The sequence below is a fragment of the Esox lucius genome, chromosome 16, assembly GCF_011004845.1.
Source record: "Esox lucius isolate fEsoLuc1 chromosome 16, fEsoLuc1.pri, whole genome shotgun sequence".
Taxonomy (NCBI): Eukaryota; Metazoa; Chordata; class Actinopteri; order Esociformes; family Esocidae; genus Esox; species Esox lucius.
In genome coordinates this window covers 10,171,026-10,193,509 of record NC_047584.1, presented here as the reverse complement: position 1 = coordinate 10,193,509, position 22,484 = coordinate 10,171,026, and the positions used below count along the sequence as shown (strand labels likewise).

The following is a 22,484-nucleotide window of genomic DNA, read 5'->3' as shown; positions in this document are numbered from 1 at the left end:
GACCCCCACAGGTTCCCACGGTTGTTTCTGATTGACCGGTACTCACAAGCCAGGCAGGGCTGCTGCTGTGTCTTAAGCTATGTGCTGCGGCGGAACTATCGCACACTTTAATGAGCAGGCCTCTGTACACTGACCTTAACCCCTTTGTTGAGGATGCCTGATCCTACTTTATAAAGTCTTTACTCATCAGTTTTTAATGAACATGTCCCACAGAAAGTCTGTATCCAGATAATGACATCCCCTGGTCGAGCTCTGAGCTGTCCAGTCCTCGTGTCACGCTGCTGCCCCTGCCCTCTGTGGAGTTCTCCCCATCATAGCATTCCCCATCTCTTCTTTCCCACCGTACTGGTACAGTGAAGTAAATGAGTAATCAGGACCCATGCAAATCAGCTTGGTTCAAAGATCTGGACACCTTTTGTCAGCCCCTGGCCTGCAAAATAAGCATCCTCAAAAAAAAGTAAAAGAAAAATTGGAGTTGAGCAATAACAGCACAATGACAAAATCTGATATTTTTCACTCTAAGAACAGTTTATTTTCTTACTTCTGTACTTTTTTAAGAAAGTATCTATCTGTATTTGTGCAAAAATATTAAAGCTGCTAGGTCTTGGTCTTGACTCGGAACATAATTTGCTTCACTTTTGGTCTTGATTTGGTTTTGCTGTAGGTTGTCTTGAACATAGCCCTATGATGAACAGTGTAAGTGAGATTACACAATTACTCACCCACATTGTACAACAGACAGACTGATATACAGTGTATGTAAAGGATGTAATTTACCACATTTGACCAGGAAACATCCCAATGAACAACCGTCCAACAAGTAATTACTAATGTTTCCTTTTTTACACTTTCACAGTGACCTCTACACATAATATGAAGGAAAATACTTATGTAATCATATTTGTTTCACAGTAAATGCAGCAATATTAATTATCAAAAGCAATGTATTAATATGGCCTTTGAACACTAAGTTGTTTACAAGCATCAGCCAATTGGGGCTTTTAAATTAGTTGGATATGTGTTAAGAAATCCAACTGCAATTTCGCACCTCCCACTTGATTGTGACTATATGGTATTATGAACAGTTCAACACTCACCTGGGAGAGGATGCTGGGCCAAAATGTGGAGGCTTGTCGAGCTAATTTGTTTGCTTTGGAGAGATTAGAGTTTTATATTTTTATTGGGAACAAAGGAAGTTTGTTTAATTTATTTCCTTTGTTAAAATTCCAATGTTATTTTAATGTTATTACTTGTTTTTTTTACATCTGCACATGCAAATTGTAGCACAGGTCAATAGTGTACAATTGTCTTATCCTACCATCTGCCCACATTGTCAAAATAGCTATTGGTAGATAGTTTGTGAGATGCATATAATGAATGAAATCTACGCTTTCCATATATAGTAAGTCCATAATTACTGATACTGTAAGCAACAAAGAGAGCATATGCGCATGAAAGAAAAGTAAAGACATGAGACACACAACTCCAAATGCTCCCTATTGATCTTGTTTGAGGACAATACAATTATCCTACATTGAGTAGCCTAAAACACCACAAGGTGGGGAATAATTGCATCATTATTTTAAAGTGAGTAAAACTGAGTACAATTCTACAGTAGGCTGTAAGTGTAAACTGCAAAATAATCGGGGTAAGTTGTGGGTGTACACTCGGTCTGTCAGACAATTATATATAGAAATGCAAGATAGTCACTGAATTCTTACTAATACTGATCTTTTTCTATATTCTCATACTATGACATCATCCATATACAGTGCAGTAGACAGACCTATGCTGCCAGCCAACTCAGTAGATTTATTCAGTAGAGATTAACATGCCTTCAGCCTCTTTTCTGATCCAACCAGCTATTTCTAGACTTAGAACTTAACTCTTCAATATAGACAAAATGATTCTCATTTAACTTAGAATGTTTAGTCTCATTATACTGATCTGATTATACTAATAGAAAAGTCTAATTTAGATTAACAGTTCTTGTTTTTTCATTCCCTGTATAATTCCAGCATCAAAACTGCTGTATATGATGTATGGAAAGAGACATCTGTAATAGAGCACTAAAACATTTAATTATATTCTGAGCCTTCAATTCTTGTTACAAGTTAACGAGGGGTGTATTTTCTGTTTGTCACATCTGTTTGTCACAATTTACTTATGCTTTTTACTATGGGGTTGGAAACACAACTATTATCTTGAATTTGAAGCTGGTCATCGGTATGGAGTTATGTGCAGCTTTATTGGTCGTGTGGAGCTTTGGCACAAAAAATATCATAAATATGCTGTATTAATATAGCCTCACATTTCCCCCTTGGTAATCGCTGTCTGCAGCTGACTCTAATCGTAGTGTAATGGCACATGCAGGGAGAGAGCTTGTCCATTATGGTTGGAGATCTGCCCTCTTCAATTCAGACCACAGGTTTTCAGTTGGATTCAAGTTCGGAGAATGAGATGGACATTGCAAAACATCAATAATGTGGTCCACAACAAGTTCTATGTTTTTTGTATGTATGTTTGGGGTCATTGAATTGTTGAAAGGTCCATTCATGGCCAAACCTCAATCTTCTGGCAGAGTCAACCAGGTTTTCAGCTAAAATATCATAGTACTTAGTGGAATTCATTATGCTATCGATCTTAACAAGAGCTCCTGGACAACTAGTTACAAAACAGCCTCAAAACATCAATGATTTACCCTCACATTAACTGTGAGTATCAGGTGCTGCTTTTCCTTCTTTGCCGATAGTGTGCATGGCCAAAATTTGACCAACAAGACACAATTCCAATTGTAGTTTCAACAATACTTGACAAAGTGCTGCAATTTGTGGGTATGGCTCAGTAATGGCTTCTTTTGTGCAACACTTCCAATTAGCTTGTAGACATTGAGGTCCGTCCCCCCGTTTGTTGACATTGAGGTGCAATCCTTCCAAAGAGCTTGCTGACATTGAGGTGCAATCCTTCCAAAGAGCTTGCTGACATTGAGGTGCAATCCTTCCAAAGAGCTTGCTGACATTGAGGTGCAATCCTTCCAAAGAGCTTGCTGACATTGAGGTGCAATCCTTCCAAAGAGCTTGCTGACATTGAGGTGCAATCCTTCCAAAGAGCTTGCTGACATTGAGGTGCAATCCTTCCAAAGAGCCTGCTGACATTGAGGTGCAATCCTTCCAAAAAGCCTGCTGACATTGAGGTGCAATCCTTCCAAAAAGCCTGCTGACATTGAGGTGCAATCCTTCCAAAGAGCTTGCTGACATTGCCACCCTCAAAATCGTCCTTACCGTGCCTTGGGGCAATATTCACGTGTCCTCTCCTTGTCAAATTTGCAACTGTTTGCTTCAGATTTCTTTTTATTATTATTGTTTTTATATTGCCCTGACATTGCTTAATGGTATTTTAAAGGGTTTCTATATTTATTTATTATGATATGATCTATCTGATCAACAACCATTTGTCTCCTTTCAGCTGACAGTCCTTTGGTTTTACCCATGGAGATAGATAGATTCTACATGTGTGCAACCTCATATACCCCAGGAAAACAGAAACAGATTATAGACATTAAGACATTTCTTGTAGACTGAGATTGACTAATAAGCCAAGCACTGTTTAGTTTTATTTTCAATATTCTTTAATATTCTTTGCCAATACTTTTAAAATGTATCTTTTGCTTTCAAAATTGTACTACTCAATAAAATGTTCTGTGTTTTTGAAATGATTGTATTGAGATGAATGTACACGGCTCCCCCTTATGTTTGACCCCAAAATATGAATTATTGTTTCTGTTATTTTTTTGCTTTACCTTTTGCTTCAGAAAGGGTGCAAGTAATTATTGAGTTGACTCTATATTGCAGGTCCTACTTCATTTGTAAGTGTGGTAATGTCCTTTTCTTCTTCCCTTGAATCAGGGCCAGTGACCTGTAACCACAAGGACTTTGCCTGTGCCAACGGGGACTGCATCTCTGCTCGATTCCGTTGCGATGGAGACTATGACTGCACTGATAACTCAGATGAGGTCAGTGATCCCTGTTTTTATTCAACAGCAGTCTGTAAAGTAAAATGTCAATAACATCTTACAACCTCCTCTGGCTCACCATGCAAACAAATTCCCACAATAAGCAATGAACTATGTGTCGGACCGTTTTACATACTACGGAATTATTGAAATCTTAACTCTGAGGATGTGATAAATTACTAGAGGGTGCTATGCAAACTCGTCTACTTGCCTGTCAAGCGTTAAATATACAGCTAAACACTTTGAACACTGAACCAAGAGTACAGTATATCTGCTCCATTTAGTTTAATTTCACTTGTTATTTGCTGTTTGTATGTCCATGAAGAGAATGTTGATATATTATTTACCAAAAAAGCTAAGATTGCTTTTCTAAATTAAAACAACAAACTAAATGTCGGATAGGCAGACATCCACGTTTGAACAAACAACTGTTTTTCAAACTGATTGTTAGTTCAGGAGCAAAGGGACATGTTGTTTATTCTCTTCCCTGCCTACGCTGAAGGTGCAGTGATTTTGAAAGAAACTGAACAAACATCCTATGTTGCATCATAGGATTACATGTTAAACACAGTAAACAGTTTTTAGCATTTCAACCAATAACAATACTTAATTTTACCAACCCATTAGGATCCTCTATTATATATCCCCACAGCAATTAAAGTATAAAGAATAAGTAATCCCCTCTATGTGCAACCTCTATTAACCCATTATTGTGTGTGTTCCCAGTGGTGGTATGCTGGGTCAGACTGTATAAAATATTAAAAAGTAATAATAATATTTTGCTGCACCAGTTATTTTTCACAAACAATCTTGTTTACCCAATTTGTATCAAAATCTGATATATTTTAATGACTGACAATACCATACTGTAACAAAGTAAAATGAATCATTGTCAGTCAGTCATCGTCAGTCAATGTATTGGTGTGGGTTATGAATGTGCTATGACGTCCTTATCTCGGTGCCTTTCAAATAAAATGTTACAAGATGGTTCTGCAGTATTAGATTTGAATGTCTACCATGTGAAATATAACTGTGACATTCATGTCCTGTCTTTGCAGAAGGACTGTGAAGCTCGATGTGCTGAGGACCAGTTCCAGTGTCTTAATAACCTCTGCATCTCACTCAAGTGGCTCTGTGATGGCCAGGAGGACTGCAAGACAGGAGAGGACGAGAGGAACTGTCCTGGAACAGGTACTTTATACAAGAAAGACTTGAAAGGATTGAGCTTCCATACAACATTTAAAATTTTAAGTTGTTAGTAGTCATTAAAAAGCCAAGAGCTGTTTCAGAACTCTTGCAGTAACTTGGAGTATTCTAGTTTATATTAAACTTTTAAAAAACAGGTTAATAAGGAACATTTTTTTTATAAGGAGTGGGTTAAGGTTTCCAATGAAAAATGTTGGTATGAAGGTGGGTGCTTTAGCTCTTACGATAGTACTGTAGTAGCAGGACAGTTTCTGAGATTGTTAATTTTTATTCAATATTTTTTCAGCCCATGCATTTTTTTTTTTTTATGAGTTCATAACATTGTGCAGGACAGATGCAAACCAGCCTTGCTTACACTGTGAATGATGGGTGTTATTTTGTTATAGCACACGTACTCATAAAGCTCTCTGACCTGGGTGTTTTCAGTGCTCCCCTCCTGCTCCCTAAATGAGTATGTGTGTGCCAGTGGTGGCTGTGTCTCAGCAAGTCTGAGATGTGATGGACAGGACAACTGTCTGGATGGATCAGATGAGGTGGGTGTGACTCTCCTTGGTTTTTAACCTCACCCATATTCCTCATTCATTGGACCAATTTTGTTTATTTGAGCTTTAAAAAAAAAAAAAAAAAACGAGAAAAAAGTGTGAACCCACGCGGTATGAAGCATGTACTGTATGGAGGGCAGAGGTGTTCAACTCATACACTACGAGGTCAGGAAGCTGACGGTTTTCTGATAGATCTGCTAATGGATTCCACCCTAAATCCATTCCTGATTAGTGGGGAGCTATAAAGGTAATCAGAAGAAATCTCTTCTAGGTGTTTAACTTGTATTCTTCAATCAAAAGTATTGTATTCTTTTTAAGGATTGTCTCTGCATAATCTTGTGGGTGAGGTGAGTTCCTTACAGTATGCAGAAGGATATGAGGGAATATTCAGTATGGTGAACATCTGAGACTTTATAATGCTGTTTATGCATTTTCTGTTGCCCTGTCAAAAGGCTGGCTGCGTGAAGGAGTGCAGAGAGGACGAGTTCCTGTGTCTGAACCACGCCCACTGTATCCCGCGGAGGTGGCGCTGTGATGACGTGTTTGACTGTGTGGACCATAGTGATGAGGAAAACTGCAGTCAAGGTACTTTATGGCAAGGCTAGGACGAACCTAGTTCACATGTCAGCGTTTTTGAAAATCGCAACTTAAGTCTGGGTATGACAAGGGGTTATGTTCAAACAAGCTCACTTGATTTGGTTGTGATTTAACTATGTTTATAAAGATGGGGTGGAAATCATGTTCTCGTAGTATCAGAGCAAATATAAATGCAAAGCCTAGTCATAGAACCTCATTCCTAAATTCCTGAGAAAGTCTGTTGTTTTGCATTCAGTAGGGAAGAGACCAAACATTAGCTTAAATTTTTTGAATAACTTGGAATTAGGGATAGCTTTAAGCTTGTTTAATTAAAGACTGGAATAGAGACTAAATACCTTTTGGAATGGTGCAGACCGTAGCCTTTCTTCCTTCCCAGCCACTTGGTGTTGCATCAATTACTAGGAAGACTTACATTCATAGTTTTTCCAGTACAATGTCACAATAGAGGGTGGTAACATAGCAACCACCATTCTAGCTGTGCATTTCGATATGAAAGGTGAACCTTTCAATAATACTATTTCAGCCAATGCAAAGGTCCTTTTTTCTAACAACAAAGTGCTGGCACAGTGCCATTGGATTCAAAGTTAGAAGAAAAAAAAAAACTGTAATGTAATGTTTGAAAGAAAGAAAGCCTATAGCGATGGATACCTTTTGTCTGATGTTCCAGGCGTCTACTTCTGCCGTCCGGATGAGTTCATTTGCAACAATACCTTGTGCAAGCTTTACACATGGGTGTGTGACGGGAAGGACGACTGTGGAGACAACTCAGACGAGGACACAGACATGTGCGGTAGGTTCAAAACATGGAAAAGGTGTTAAATGGATATTGTATAAGCTCTTACTTACACATGGGCAGTGGTGAGAAAAGGGTTGTGAGACATTTAGCTTATTTTTTTTCTGGATACATTCTACATCAACTCGGATCATTTTAGTTCTAGTAATAGATAAAGCAAATTTGATTAAACGAATAACTCAAAAAGAATTGTATTTTCTGCTGTAATTTCTCAAATGAGAAAAATTATCCCAAATGTAATTGTTTGGTTAGAAAAAGCATATGAACCTCATTAATCAGCTCAATAATGTTTAATAAGTATTCTGTCAAAGTAGATTGTTACACTGTTTAAACGTATGTGCAGCATTCAAGTGCAGTTTCATTGTGTTTCTGAAACATTCACTATTCCCACAGCTTTGTGCAACACTTTTACAGAACGTTCAGGCATAGCAAATTTCCCAGACATTTCTATGAGGCATTTCATTAGATAACAGCAAAAAACTTTTTTAGCCTAAAGAAGTAGGTTGCTTTTACCAGTTACACAATTTCGGTTTGCTAACACTAGTCTTCAGCTGTTAAACCGTTTTCATTTAGGGAAAAAAATATTTGATCCCAGTTGATTTTGTACGTTTGCCCACTGACAAAGAAATGATCAGTCTATAATTTTAATGGTAGGTTTATTTGAACAGTGAGAGACAGAATAACATAAAAAATATCCAGAAAAATGAATGTCAGAAATGTTATAAATTGATTTGCATTTTAATGAGTATAATAACTATTCGATCCCCTCATTTCTTTGGCAGTGGGCAAACGTACAAAATCAGCAGGGGATCAAATACTTTTTTTCCTCACTGTATTTGTAAAAGGGATTTCTATTAGCCTTTTACAATGATATACTTTGATTAGCAAACACAATGTGTTGTGTATTTACAAACCAAAAGAAACCCAAAAGGACACAGAAAGCGGCACTGTCCAGGAGGCATGCACCTACCCAGCCTAAAAAAACAAAGTGCAAAGCCTGATAACCAGCAACGAGGAATCAGGCTATAGGGAAATGCAAGCAAACTGGCATTGTTGAGCCAGGACAATAACGTCGCCGTCAAAGTCTGCAAAATTAGCAGATGATTGTCAGCTTCAGGAAGCAGAGGAGGGAACGTGTTCTAGTCCATACCAATGGAGCGGCAGTACAAAGAGTCAACAGTTCCTTTTTCCCACATAACCACATAGTCTGTCAATGTCATAAGTGGCACAACAGAAACTCTACACCCTATGGCGTCTCTAAAGGTATTTGGCATTCCATCATACGCCTGTCATCGGTCAGACGGGGACTTTACCAGAGCCTAGGGTTTCGTACTTGGAGACTCTGAGGCAGGTATTATCCACAAGACCTGACCACCTACACTCACTCTGCTCATCATAAACTGACACACGCTCAGATTCGCCCAAACAGAGATGTATGTGCGTATCATGTTGTTTGTCTACATTTTACATCAACTGAAATAGTGGTCTGTATGTATTCAACTGTATTAATTATTGTATTTTTCTTTCCCTCCCCCAGCCAAACTTCCCTGTCCTCTCACACGGCCACACAGATGCAGAAATGGCCGCGTATGTCTGCGCTCTGACCAAGTGTGTAACAAGGTGGATGACTGTGGGGATAACTCGGACGAGGAGGAGTGTGGTTAGTTTTCACCACCAGCTCAAACATTTCATTTTATATAGAAGGTTAACCAAAAGAGATTCTATAAATATTCAGATATTACTTTATTCCTAATCATACCAGCGTAAAACAGCCAAAACACAGCATTTGTCAAGCTTCGCTGATATCCTTATGAACTCCAAGCCCCACATCATTTGCTGAATCTTGTTTACCATATCAGCATTTTTGTAAGGATATCTCAAAGTGCCACTCGCATTTTCATTTAAATGGATTTCCTTTCCAATGCTTATGCAGTCTTTCTGTCTGACATTTCTCTTTGGTTCGTGCTTTGCATCCTAAAGCAGAGGTGGTGTCTGGCAGACCCAGGCCTTGTGGGAAGGCAGAGTTCACCTGCAGTACCAAGCGGTGCATCCCCGACCAACTGCAGTGTGACCTCTTTAACGATTGCGGGGACAGGGGCTCTGACGAGCAAAACTGCAAGTCCTGTACGTGTGTGTGCACCTCAGTGTTTATTTATGTCAGAACGTTATTACCCATTTCAATTATTAAGCAGACTTATCTAATTCAGAGTGATTCACAGTAACATTGCATACATTTTCCTAGTCTTTCCTACTGCCCCTCTGTGAGAATCAAACCCCTGCACTACTAGTTGAGCTACTCAGGACAATGTCACGCTGTATAGTTGGAAATATTAAATGTTACTCGACAGGAACCAGATGCATGAGATAAACCAGTGTTCTTCTGCTTAATTATTTTGTTAGTCCTAAATATTAGATGATGTTCCAACGTTTATGGTAATACTTCTGTCCCATATTTACTGTGTATTTTTTCTTTCTGGGGAAAGGTAATTTATTTGGAGGGGGGTTTACACATATCAATGAAGCAACTGTTTTCAAGTATCTATGTTATATTAATAGCAATGTGTTTTCAGTTGCAATCAAAGAGTTGTTTTAATTGTAGTGTCCAATGGAGACGTATGTGGAAAGAAAACAAACCCATGCGGGGAAGATGCAGTTTGCAATCAGACAAACACAAGTGGAATATGTCAGTGCAAACCTGGCTTTAAGAGGAATCTAAAGACTGGTCAGTGTGAAGGTACTGTAAAACTTTTTTACTTGTTCCATTTGACAGAATTGAATTACTGTAATAGTGAACTGAATTAATTAACACAGTCACCTTCAAATATACGTATGACAAAGATAAATGATAATGAGACAATATAGAATAAATAACTGAAGAACTAAGTTACAGCTCTGGAAAAAATTATGAGACCACTGCACCTTTTTCTTTCCTTTCCCAAAAAGTTGAAAAGGAAGTTTTTGAGTGAGGAACAGAAGGGTTAAAATTAAGAGACCACTGCAAATAGAATTATTCTGTTCCTCGCGCAAAACTTTCCTTTTCAACTTTTTTGGAAAGGAAAAAAAAGGTGCAGTGGAGTTTCTCTGGAGCTGTATATTGTATTCTCTGAAAAAATTTACAATTATATTACTTTAGCTATTGTAATTTCTGAGAACAAAAATAATACTTTTTTCACTTTCTTTCATTGTCACTCAAAAAGAAACCCCTGAAGATTAAAATCAAAATGACATCCACATAAACATTTTAGGTTCTAATTTAATCTCATTTGAAAGTGTGATTAGTGCAGTTAGAATTTTATTTTACATTATGAATACTTTTTACTGGCTGGAGTAGTGATCCTTTTTATAAAGTCATTTTTTAAATAAATTACTGGCATAAATGTATTCTAGAACTGTCAGGCTTAATACGGGGTCCTCCAGCATTGTGCAAACAGCATTAGAGAAGAAAAATCCCTGTTTACAACCAATAATTAAAGGCAAGGTGGAATAAAAAAAAAAATTATTGAATGGTATGATAGACATTCACAAGCCTATTGTCAACAAACTTTAATTGTTCCTTTTAACAGCTGGAAGCAATGAGTTGTTTAGCACCTGGATCACAGGCAGGATTCCACCACTGTTTGTTTCACATGCGCAGAGAAAAATTTATCAATGTGTCGGCATCAGTTCAGAAGATAAATTAATGCTTAGTCCTGATGATTGGATTCAGTAGGCATATAATTAATGCAACAGAAGTTGCTGTTGCCAATGTGTAATCATTGCTGGCTAGGCTAACCAACTGGCTCATATTTACTAAGCCATCCGCTTCCAATGCCTGCTGCATCTATTAATGTTAGCTAAGTATCATTGCTGTCACAAATGGCCACTTCACATTGTCATTTTAAGCTAACCTTAATAAAGGTTTATAGTTGTTGCTGGTTATGGATTTGAAATGAGAGAAATTGCTCGCCATATTTTTTGTGTAGGTTGGTGGCGTTCATAGTTGACTTATTGACGCTTTCAAGCCATGTACTTGCAACTAAACAGAAACCACCAATCAGGAGCCACTACAGGACTATACTAACCATTTGTTAAAATAAAAACATTTATTAAAATAATTCACATCCTTGCACATTCATACAAATCCCAGAACAACAGCTTGTGCCAATTGCATGCATTTCTTATATTGGGAGCCATGACATTATTAATCTGTGCCATACATGGGCGTAGGGTAATTCCCCATCAATATCATTCTAATGTTTTATTTTAAATCAATATCATGTAAAAATGAAATGAGTCAAGTCTTTTGCCACCTACCTTGTTCCACTTCTGTGAACTTTGAAATGCACTTTGTCTGTACTCAGCCTCTGTTGTCATTAGTAAAATGGTAAATGAAAAGAGCTCCAGAGGTCCTTCCAAGCTTATGTTATTAGGTACAGTTACCAGTAGAATAAATAAATATAATAATTATTTTATAATTATTGTAACTGTAAAACTCTCTGGAAAGGATTTATACAGTGAAATCTGGATAATACATTTTAGTTATTTTAGCAGAGCAACAGAAGTGAGTACATTTTTGCACTTTTTTTCTTAGTGGCCTACATTAAGAATTGAACTTGACACTAGGCTGGACCCTAGGACCCCAAGCTATAACTACACAAAACTAGCTAGCTGCTAAATTGGCTACAACATTTCATTAAAATTACATTTGTTTCCATAGGCAATAATTAATCTGCAACATATACTTATATGAATAAATATATACTAATGTAAATAAAAATGTTGCAAGAAAATGTTTTTATACATTTGCATACAGTAATTGTCATAATTCTCCCATGGACATTGCATAAACAGAAAGACTGAGTATATAATGTCTGATTTGTATGTATTCATTATTAAAATAGTTTAAAGTCAGTGGTGAAGTGAAGATCTTTATCAAAGACATATGAGCAGAAAAAGAGATCTGGTACATAATGCCCCTTCAGTGCATTATAACATGAATGAAATTTGCCTAAAACTATTACTACTTGAAGAAGTTTGGTGAAGTTAGCCTAAAGCTCAGAGATGTTTTCAAAAAAGATCAAATTGCTCATACTGTATCCATACTCTACCATCCACAATAGTGAGCAGGCATGTTTTAATCATGAGGGCCCTCAACACATTAACCTTTCACATTGTCAATTGTCATTACACTTACTGTAAGAATTACAACAAAAGAAAACAAATTCCTGATTTACATAATGTGGACACACGTTCCACAAAAGTCCATCTTTGTACAGGTGCTGGTCATAAAATTAGAATATCATCAAAATGTTGATTTATTTCAGTAATTCATTCAAAAAGTGAAACGTGTATAATGTATACATTCATTCCACACAGACTGATATATTTCAAGTGTTTATTTCTTTTAATTTTGATGATTATAACTGAGAACTAATGAAAAACCCAAATTCAGTATCTCAGAAAATTTGAATATTGTGAAAAGGTTCAATATTGAAGACACCTGGTGCCACACTCTAATCAGCTAATTAACCCAAAACACCTGCAAAGGCCTGTAAATGGTATCTCAGTCTAGTTCTGTAGGCAACACAATCATGGGGAAGACTTCTGACTTGGAAGCTGTCCAAAAGATGATCATTGACACCTTGCACAAGGAGGGCAAGACACAAAAGGTCATAGCTAAAGAGGCTGGCTGTTCACAGAGCCCTGTGTCCAAGCACATTAATAGAGAGGCAAAGGGAAGGAAAATATGTGGTAGAAAAAAGTGTACAAGTAATAGGGATAACCGCACCCTGGAGAAGATTGTGAAACAAAACCCATTCAAAAATGTGGGGGAGATTCACAAAGAGTGGACTGCAGCTGGACTCAGTGCTTCAAGAACCACCACACACAGACATATGCAAGACATGGGTTTCAGCATTCCTTGTGTCAAGCTCAGAGGTGGGGGACTCGAGTCACATGACTTGACTCGACTCCAGTCACAATTTTCAGGACTTGTGACTTGCTTGATTAAAGTATGAAAATGACTTGACTTGACTTTGACTTGAGAACAAGTTACTTGAGACTTGACTTGACTTGAAGTGGAAGACTCGACAATGACTTGAACTTATAATAAACAAACAGCAATACAATTATTTTATATGTTGTGACATCAGCAGCACTAATCAGCGTATGTGCCTTTAACGCTGCACAATTCAAACCGCGCCAAACATGGCAGACAGTAACGTTAGTCGAGCTCCACAAATTGTATCGTTTGGATACAAGGACTTTGAACTGGACCCAGTGAATAAAAAAAGATTTGCCAGATGCAAAATATGCAACAACGTCAAATTTCATTCGTCATTTTAAGAACCACAAGGAAAGGTAAGAAAGTAATCTCTTTATATTCAGTTTCACTAAGATCTATAACGATTAAGTAATGAATTAATCTTTTGTTTGTCATAATTTGGTAGAAATGTGACCATTATCATTACAGAATACGTCTGGTAAATAGATAAGGGAATTTGACTATAACAGTGGCATAGCCTGAATTTTAATGTTGATGGGCATCTTAAAATGAGCGGGCATGTATATTATTACACGTAGGCCATAATGTCTGTATTAAATGTGCGCATTTTCAAGTGTTTGTGGACTGCGGGTGGAAACTAAAAAGCATTGTGCTTACACCATAACAGTTAACTTTACTGCATGAAAGGCTAACATGGAGGCGCCGATGTGATTACTAGCACCTAAACATTTCGAAGAGGTTTATTTTTTTACTCATACAGACAAGAATCATTACAGCGTAATTACATATTAGGCAGTTTTTCAGTCACAATAATTAGTTTATAAGGTTGTTATTATTAGCCATTATTACATGGATTTGCTGAATTCCAGTGCAGAATGCGTGTTATTTCTTCAGACCGTTGCCATGAAAAACAGCGCGTTGCTATGGACGCAGCAGGATTCTAACCAGAGACGGAACGGACTATTTTCTTTAGAGGAAGCAATACAATCGTTTTGAAATCAATAAATTCCTTTTGAAATCAATATTTTGTGTCAAATTATTGATTTATTTGGTAGGTAGCCATGTAAAAAGCGGGATAAGGTATAGCGAGGCGGTTATAGCGAATACAACCCCTTCAGGCTGATTCAAGATCCCTCCGCTTCGTCCCCCCAAAAAATTGTACCGCGGAGGAGAAAGATATTTGATTTTGAAATCGAGCTTCGCACCGAGCGCACGTCAGAAACAGAAGACAGTGTGTGTGTGTGTGCTCATCTCTTTAGTACTTTGACTTGACTTGAAACTTATAAGGACTCGACTTGACTTGCTTAGGGTGAACCCTTGACTTGACTAGACTTGCTTGATTTATCTGAACTGTGACTTGAGACTTGACTCGAGACTTGATGGTTAAGACTTGAGACTTGCTTGGACTTGACCATGTGTGACTTGTCCCCATCTCTGGTCAAGCTATTCTTGAACAAGACACAGCGTCAGAAGCGTCTCGCCTGGGCTAAAGACGAAAAGGACTGGACTGCTGCTGAGTTATGTTCTCTGATTAAAGTAAATTTTGCATTTCCTTTGGAAATCAAGGTCCCAGAGTCTGGAGGAAGAGAGGAGGGGCACAGAATCCACGCTGCTTGAAGTCCAGTGTAAAGTTTCCATATTCAGTGATGGTTTGGGGTGCCATGTCATCTGCTGGTGTTGGTCCACTGTGTTTTCTGAGGTCCAAGGTCAACGCAGCCGTCTACCAGGAAGTTTTAGAACACTTCATGCTTCCTGCTGCTGACCAACTTTATGGAGATGCAGATTTCATTTTCCAACAGGACTTGGCACCTGCACACAGTGCCAAAGCTACCAGTACCTGGTTTAACCCTATAGAAACCTATAGCAACCTGGGCTCTCATAACACCTGAGCAGTGCCACAGACTGATCGACTCCATGTCACACCGCATTGCTGCAGTAATTCAGGCAAAAGGAGCCCCAACTAAGTATTGAGTGCTGTACATGCTCATACTTTTCATGTTCATACTTTTCAGTTGGCCAGCATTTCTAAAAATCCTTTTTTTGTATTGGTCTTAAGTAATATTCAAATTTTATGAGATACTGAGTTTGGAATTTTCATTAGTTGTCAGTTATAATCATCACAATTAAAAGAAATAAACATTTGAAATATATCAGTCTGTGTGTAATGAATGAATATAATATAAAAGTTTCACTTTTTGAATGGAATTACTGAAATAAATCAACTTTTTGATGATATTCTAATTATATGACCAGCACCTGTATGACTAATGTCTCAACTTCTGGAGTCACAATTAGCAATGGAACATGGTTCAATGTGGAAGCAAATGGAAATGTGCTCCTCTCTCCCTATCTATATTGAAGTAGAATACTAATTAACTGATATATATATATATATATATATATACTCACCTAAAGGATTATTAGGAACACCTGTTCAATTTCTCATTAATGCAATTATCTAATCAACCAGTCACATGGCAGTTGCTTCAATACATTTAGGGGTGTGGTCCTGGTCAAGACAATCTCCTGAACTCCAAACTGAATGTCAGAATGGGAAAGAAAGGTGATTTAAGCATTTTTGAGCGTGGCATGGTTGTTGGTGCCAGGCAGGCCGGTCTGAGTATTTCACAATCTGCTCAGTTACTGGGATTTTCACGCACAACCATTTCTAGGGTTTACAAAAGGGAAAAAGTGTGAAAAGGGAAAAAACATCTACTATGCGGCAGTCCTGTGGGCGAAAATGCCTTGTTGATGCTAGAGGTCAGAGGAGAATGGGCCGACTGATTCAAGCTGATAGAAGAGCAACTTTGACTGAAATAACCACTCGTTACAACCGAGGTATTCAGCAAAGCATTTGTGAAGCCACAACACGCACAACCTTGAGGCGGATGGGCTACAACAGCTCAAGACCCCACCGGGTACCACTCATCTCCACTACAAATAGGAAAAAGAGGCTACAATTTGCACAAGCTCACCAAAATTGGACAGTTGAAGACTGGAAGACTGGTGGTGGTGGTGTAATGGTGTGGAGGATGTTTTCTTGGCACACTTTAGGCCCCATAGTGCCAATTGGGCATTGTTTAAATGCCAAGGCCTACCTGAGCATTGTTTCTGACCATGTCCATCCCGTTATGACAACCATGTACCCATCCTCTGATGGCTACTTCCAGCAGGATAATGCACCATGTCACAAAGCTCGAATCATTTCAAATTGGTTTCTTGAACATGACAATGAGTTCACTGTACTGAAATGGCCCCCACAGTTACCAGATCTCAACCCAATAGAGCATCTTTGAGATGTGGTGGAAACGGGAGCTTTGTGCCCTGGATGTGCATCCCACAAATCTTCATCAACTGCAAGATGCTATCCTATCAATATGGGCCAACATTTCTAAAGAATGCTTTCAGTACCTTGTTGAATCAATGACACGTAGAATTAAGGCAGTTCTGAAGGCAAAAGGGGGTCAAACACAGTATTAGTATGGTGTTCCTAATAATCCTTTAGGTGAGTGTATATATATATATGTACGGTGGGGAGATTTTGCAGGTTTTTCTAGGTCTATTAAGCTCCCCGCAGCACCGGTGTCAATCAGGGCTGTGGATGTATGAGAGGGACAACCACCAGACAACACCACTGAGCAACAGAAAGGGCCTGCTATATTATGTAAATGCAAGGCACCTAATTTGCCAGCCTGCGGTGCCTGGCTACTCACCCCATTCCTACTCCGTGCCTTGGCCAAAGCACACCCCTTCCACAGAACAGACACAGACCCTGCTGACTCCATTGCTCTCTCTCCTCTGTGGTGAGCCTCGTAATCCCCAGTTCCATGGGCTCAGGTTCCGGCTCAGCCCGAGAGGGAGAGGGATGGGCGCGGTGCACCAAATGGTCATGTTCCTGGAGCTGCCCAGCAGCATGGAAGCGCTTATGCACACCAGCTCCATGTTAACCTCAGTTCACAGTCCCCTGAGAAAAGCGGTCCGTAGCCGGCTCAGTCCAGCCACTTGATGCCGCCACCGTCCGGAATTACAGCGCGTACTCCGAGACTATCCCCGTTCCCTGCCTAAGGCACAAAAGCCGCTCACCCCCATCACGCCCCTCTGCGGGATGGTCAAACACGGCTCGGAACTGAGCAATGAAACTGGGTAACGGCGCTATCCCATAGCGGCATTATCTATTTGAGGGCGCACTCAGTTAAGAGAGTGATTATTGTGTTTGCATTCTCGTAATCTGTATAAGGCTCATCTCCAAAATAGACTTCCCATTGGAGAAGGAAACCACGACAACCCTCCGGATTGCCATCATATTTATCAGGCAAGACTCTCCGGAGTTATCTTACCTGGACGCGGCTAGACCACACGGTCGACAATGGGCTCAATAGGGCTCTCCCCTCCCCACCGTGCTGCCATGTGCAACATCATCTCGGCGAACGCTGTTACCAATCCAGCGATCTGTTCCTCCATGGCATGGAGTCTATCCTCTAGCCTGACACACGACCCGGGGCTCCTGCCTCCTCCCCATGGCCACCCTGAGTCATCTCGCCTTAGGTAGTGCAGGAAACAAATGAACTGATCGAAAAATCTTTGGGAGATGGATTATTCTGTGAGGTGCGACGGTAGTGAGTACGTAAAAGGAGAGGCAACAAAATGACAATGACACGAAGAACACGTTTCTTTCTTTTATAAACAGCACCACACGGTCTCTCGCAGCATACAGACACAGTAACCGGTGAGGTGCAGGTGAAAAGGCACTCAAATAGATAATGACAAAACAGTTGCATGTGTGTGTGAGAGATGCATTTGCTATTGTCTCCAGCCGGCAGTTAGTACACTGGCGAGGTGGAGCACCGGAGAGGGAGAGAGCACACAGCGCCATGCGGAGCAACCGTCTCAACTAAACAGCATACTCTACATAATATAGATTTCTCTATTTTTCATGGGTTTCTTAAATATGTATAGGTGTTTATAATTATTTTGTAGCTTTCACTTATAGATAATTTAGTTAGCCGTACAGTTTCAATGAACTTAAGTAATTACATATTTAGTAGCCTAGTTTTGCATCATTTAGATGGAGATAAATAATGCTGCAATTATAAATAAAACTTGCAGTGGCGAACTACCCCCCTATATGACTCTTATGAACACTGTAAGGAAGATTCCTGTCTCCTGAATTTGCCTTGATCTCACCATTCTCATGCCTCTGGAAAGCAGAAGTGATGTTGTCTTTACACATATGGGTCTGGTATCTAATTGCAGGTTAACTTTTAAATTATGCTTTTCATTTGTTTTAATCTAAACACTACAGATGTTGTGAAAGGGTCACAGAAACATTGCTCCTGTTTTGCTACCGTTCTTCTGTCTCCTCTTTCTCCCATAAGCTACAGAATCCTCAAAAATTCTCTAATTTTACTTCATTACAAATTGTACCTTGACATTTGGTTCTGTTTGACACTCAACATACATTTGTGTGAGGTGAAAATTTAGAAATGATACAAAGTTAAAAGTTTGCTTGCATATTTGCTTGTATTCAACACCTACACAATATTTGGTAGAAGTACTTTTTGCTGCAATAGCAGCTGCTGGTCTTTTGAGGTAAAAATGTACTAGCTTGGCACACAGTATCAGAGAGATTTCAGAGGCACATTATCTCGGCATGTTTTTTGTTCAGGTTGATTGGGCAACACTTTCGGACAGCAGTTTTCAAATAGTACCATACATTCTCAGTGGGATTGAGATCAGGACATTGACTGGACCCGTGTAGTATATACATGTCACTGTAGAAAAAGTGTGTCTTGAGGCATGAGCAGTGATAGGTTTGCACCAGACATAGAGTACCTTGGGTTTTGGCATTACAAGGTCTATATTGGTCTCATCTGATCACAAAGCCTTTTCCCGACACCACCGCTGGGTCAATCTCATGCTTTCCGATCGTTTTCTTTCTGGCCACCCTCCAATACAGGAAGGTGTTATACAGAGCTCTTGATTCATGGTGCACAATTACCCACTCTAACACTCAGTAGCTCCTTCAAAGTGATTGTAGGACTCTCTGTGGCTTCTTTCACAAGTTGTCTTGTTTGAGCTCTGAGTTTTGAGGTAAGACCTTCCTAATTATTGATAAAATAGTGTTCACTGAAACATCCAAACTCTTATATATTTGGGTACATTTTTTGTATCTTCCTAATGTATCCATTTTTATTACTTTATCTTCTGTAGAATGCTCTCTTGTCTTCATTTTCCTTCAGATTCAAAGCCAGAGCTTGACTTGTCACTGTGGGTTTTTTACCAGAAAATGTTAGAGCACCTCTATTAGTTGGATGCCGGTCATCACTGTGTCGACAAGGTTCAACAGAGCAGGGGTTGCATACTTACGCAAGCAACATATTTCCATATTTCATTATTCTTGCAAATATTTCCCAGCATAAAGTCAATGTCAACTTACAATAACTGATTTTGTGTTTTACTATTTTAAATAAAATATCTAACAGAACAAAATGCCTTTTCTAATTCAATAAAATTCAATGATTTGTTTGGATCTTGAATGCAAGGCACTGTATATATCATTGTTGTTGATCTTTCAGGCAATGGATTCTTTATTGCCCTATTTTTCTGATTAAAATCCTAGTTAATTTAAGAACAATGTTGTGATTTTAGATGCATGTGTGGTATAATGTAGTCATGCATTTTACAACGTAATTACAATATTTGCCTTTTGATAGTAACATTTTAGACCCATTTCTGTTTGTCAGGTAATTGATTAATAATGCCAACTTGCATATTACATAACTTTTTTATATAGTTTTTAATAGGGTCAGGTGGGTGCACTGCAAACGCCAATGTGTTTTCATTACTCAAAACCTTTAAGGATATTGCACTTAAAATATTTAAGTACATGTTGTTACCTAAAATAGCTTATTAGTCATTTCTCATACCAAGTCCACTGGTATTGGGATTTGAGTTCTATTCGCTTAACAGATGTTTAACACATGCAATATGATTTCCCAGTATGCATTTAATTTTTAACTGAATTCTAGAGTTGCCTCCCATTACTTTATTTGTTAGTGACAGAGATCATGGTTGCACACATCTTATAACTTTCTCAAAATCGCATGGTTTACAAAATAAAAAAATGAAAATCACACATTTACTGGGAGTTCTGGAAAACTGCAGAAGAATTGTGCAACCCTACTGGCAAGGCACTGACTTGTAAATGGATATGAAATTCCTATTGGAATCCAGCTTGAGTTCTGATAACAAGATGGAGTTTCTATTCAGAACAATCATTTCAGTAACTTACAGCAACTTACATTGAAGGAAAAAAGTATTTAATCCCCTGCTGATTTTTTATGTTTGCCCACTGTTAAAAAAATGATCGGTCTATAATTTTAATGGTAGGTTTATTTGAACAGTGAGAGACAGAATAACATCAAAGAAATCCCATAAAACGCATGTCAAAAATTCTATAAATAGATTCGCATTTTAATGAGTGAAATTTGTATTCGACCTCTCTGCAAAACATGGCTTATTACTTGGTGGCAAAACACTCTGTGATCACTTTGGTGATCACAGAGGTCAGACGTTTCTTGTAGATGGCCACCAGGTTTGCACACATCTCAGGAAGGATTTTGTCCCACTCCTCTTTGCAGATCTTCTCCAAGTCATTAAGGTTTCGAGGCTGATGTTTGGCAACTCGAACCTTCAGCTCCCTCTACAGATTTTCTATGGGATTAAGGTCTGGAGACTGGCTAGGCCACTCCAGGACCTTAATGTGTTTCTTCTTGAGCCACTCCTTGTTACCCTGGCTGTGTGTTTTGGGTCATTGTCATGCTGGAATACTCATTCATGACCCATTTTCAATGCCCTGGCTGTGGGAAGGAGGTTCTCACCCAAGATTTGACGGTACATGGCCCTGTCCATTGTCCCTTTGATGCAGTGAAGTTGTTCTGTCCCCTTAGCAGAAAAACACCCCCAAAGCATAATGTTTCCACCTCCATGTTTGAAGGTGGGGATGTTCTAGGGGTCATAGGCAGCATTCCTCCTCCTCTAAACACGGCAAGTTGAGTTGATGCCAAAGAGCTTGACTTTGATCTAATCTGACCACAACACTTTCACCCAGTTCTCCTCTGAATCATTCAGATGTTCCCTGGCAAACTTCAGACGGGCATGTACATGTGCTTTCTTGAGCAGGGGGACCTTGCGGGCGCTGCAGGATTTCAGTCCTTCATGGCGTAGTGTGTTATCAATTGTTTTCTTGATGACTATGGTCCCAGCTGCCTTGGGATCCTTGAAAATATCCTCCTCTGTAGTTCTGGGCTGATTCCTCACTGTTCTCATGATCATTGCAACTCCACGAGGTGAGATCTTGCATGGAGCCCCAGACTGAGGGAGATTGACAGTTCTTTTGTGTTTCTTCCATTTGCGAATAATCGCACCAACTATTGTCACCTTCTCACCAAGCTGCTTGGCCATGATCTTGTAGCTCATTCCAGCCTTGTGTAGCTCTACAAACCTGACATCTTTGGACAGCTCTTTGTTCTTGGCCATGGTGGAGAGTTTGGAATTTGATTGATTGCGTCTGTGGACAGGTGTCTTTTATACAGGTAACAAGCTGAGAAAAGGAGCACTCCCTTTAAGAGTGTGCTACTATTCTCAGCTCGTTACCTGTATAAAAGACACCTGTCCACAGAAACCTTTCTGATTGTGAGGGGATCAAATACTTATTTCACTCATTAAAATGCAAATTAATTTATAACATTTTTGAAAATTTTTTGTTTTTCTGGATTTTTTTGTTGTTATTCTGTCTCTCACTGTTCAAATGAACCTACCATTAAAATGATAGACTGATCATTTTTTTGTCAGTGGGCAAACGTACACAATCAGCAGGGGATCTAATACTTTTTTCCCTCACTGTAAATTATTAGATTACTTTATTATAATGTGTAACTGTCTTTTCGTAGCTAAGACAAATTCATTTGTCAATATGCATGCAAGAAATCGTATACAAAAAACACATCAAAATGTTCCACCTTGCAATAGAGCAAACTGAGAACATTTTAATTTTAGACTTAATACATTTGAGTAAAAGTCTGTATCATAAAAATATTTTAAGTCTTTAGTAACAATTGAGTTAAGAAGTTCACAACTTTTTCCATTAAAAAATCTATATTACATTTTACAGCGCTACACGTCAAAACAGTGAAAGCATAACAATTTCCTTTGTTCCACTAGCAATGGGTCATTAATCTGTTTTCTGAATAACAACATAGTCCCATTTATACCTAGCATAGCATTCGTATGCATGTTGTCAACACAACAGCCAATTGCTCTGAATATGATTCATTATTTGGGATTAGCTGC

At 38.8% G+C, this 22,484-nt stretch overlaps 1 protein-coding gene across 2 annotated transcripts in view; it reads left to right on the top strand.

Annotated features, from left to right (window-relative positions):
- Positions 1–22,484, top strand: part of lrp1bb (low density lipoprotein receptor-related protein 1Bb) — a 428,510-nt gene that overhangs the window by 380,561 nt on the left and 25,465 nt on the right. For both annotated transcript variants that reach the window (XM_020055063.3, XM_020055064.3), the window contains 8 exons: positions 3,906–4,012; positions 5,071–5,203; positions 5,645–5,751; positions 6,213–6,345; positions 7,025–7,147; positions 8,688–8,810; positions 9,131–9,274; positions 9,750–9,884. In XM_020055063.3, coding sequence (XP_019910622.3) covers positions 3,906–4,012; positions 5,071–5,203; positions 5,645–5,751; positions 6,213–6,345; positions 7,025–7,147; positions 8,688–8,810; positions 9,131–9,274; positions 9,750–9,884 — 1,005 coding nt within the window. The remainder of the gene's footprint in view (positions 1–3,905; positions 4,013–5,070; positions 5,204–5,644; positions 5,752–6,212; positions 6,346–7,024; positions 7,148–8,687; positions 8,811–9,130; positions 9,275–9,749; positions 9,885–22,484) is intronic.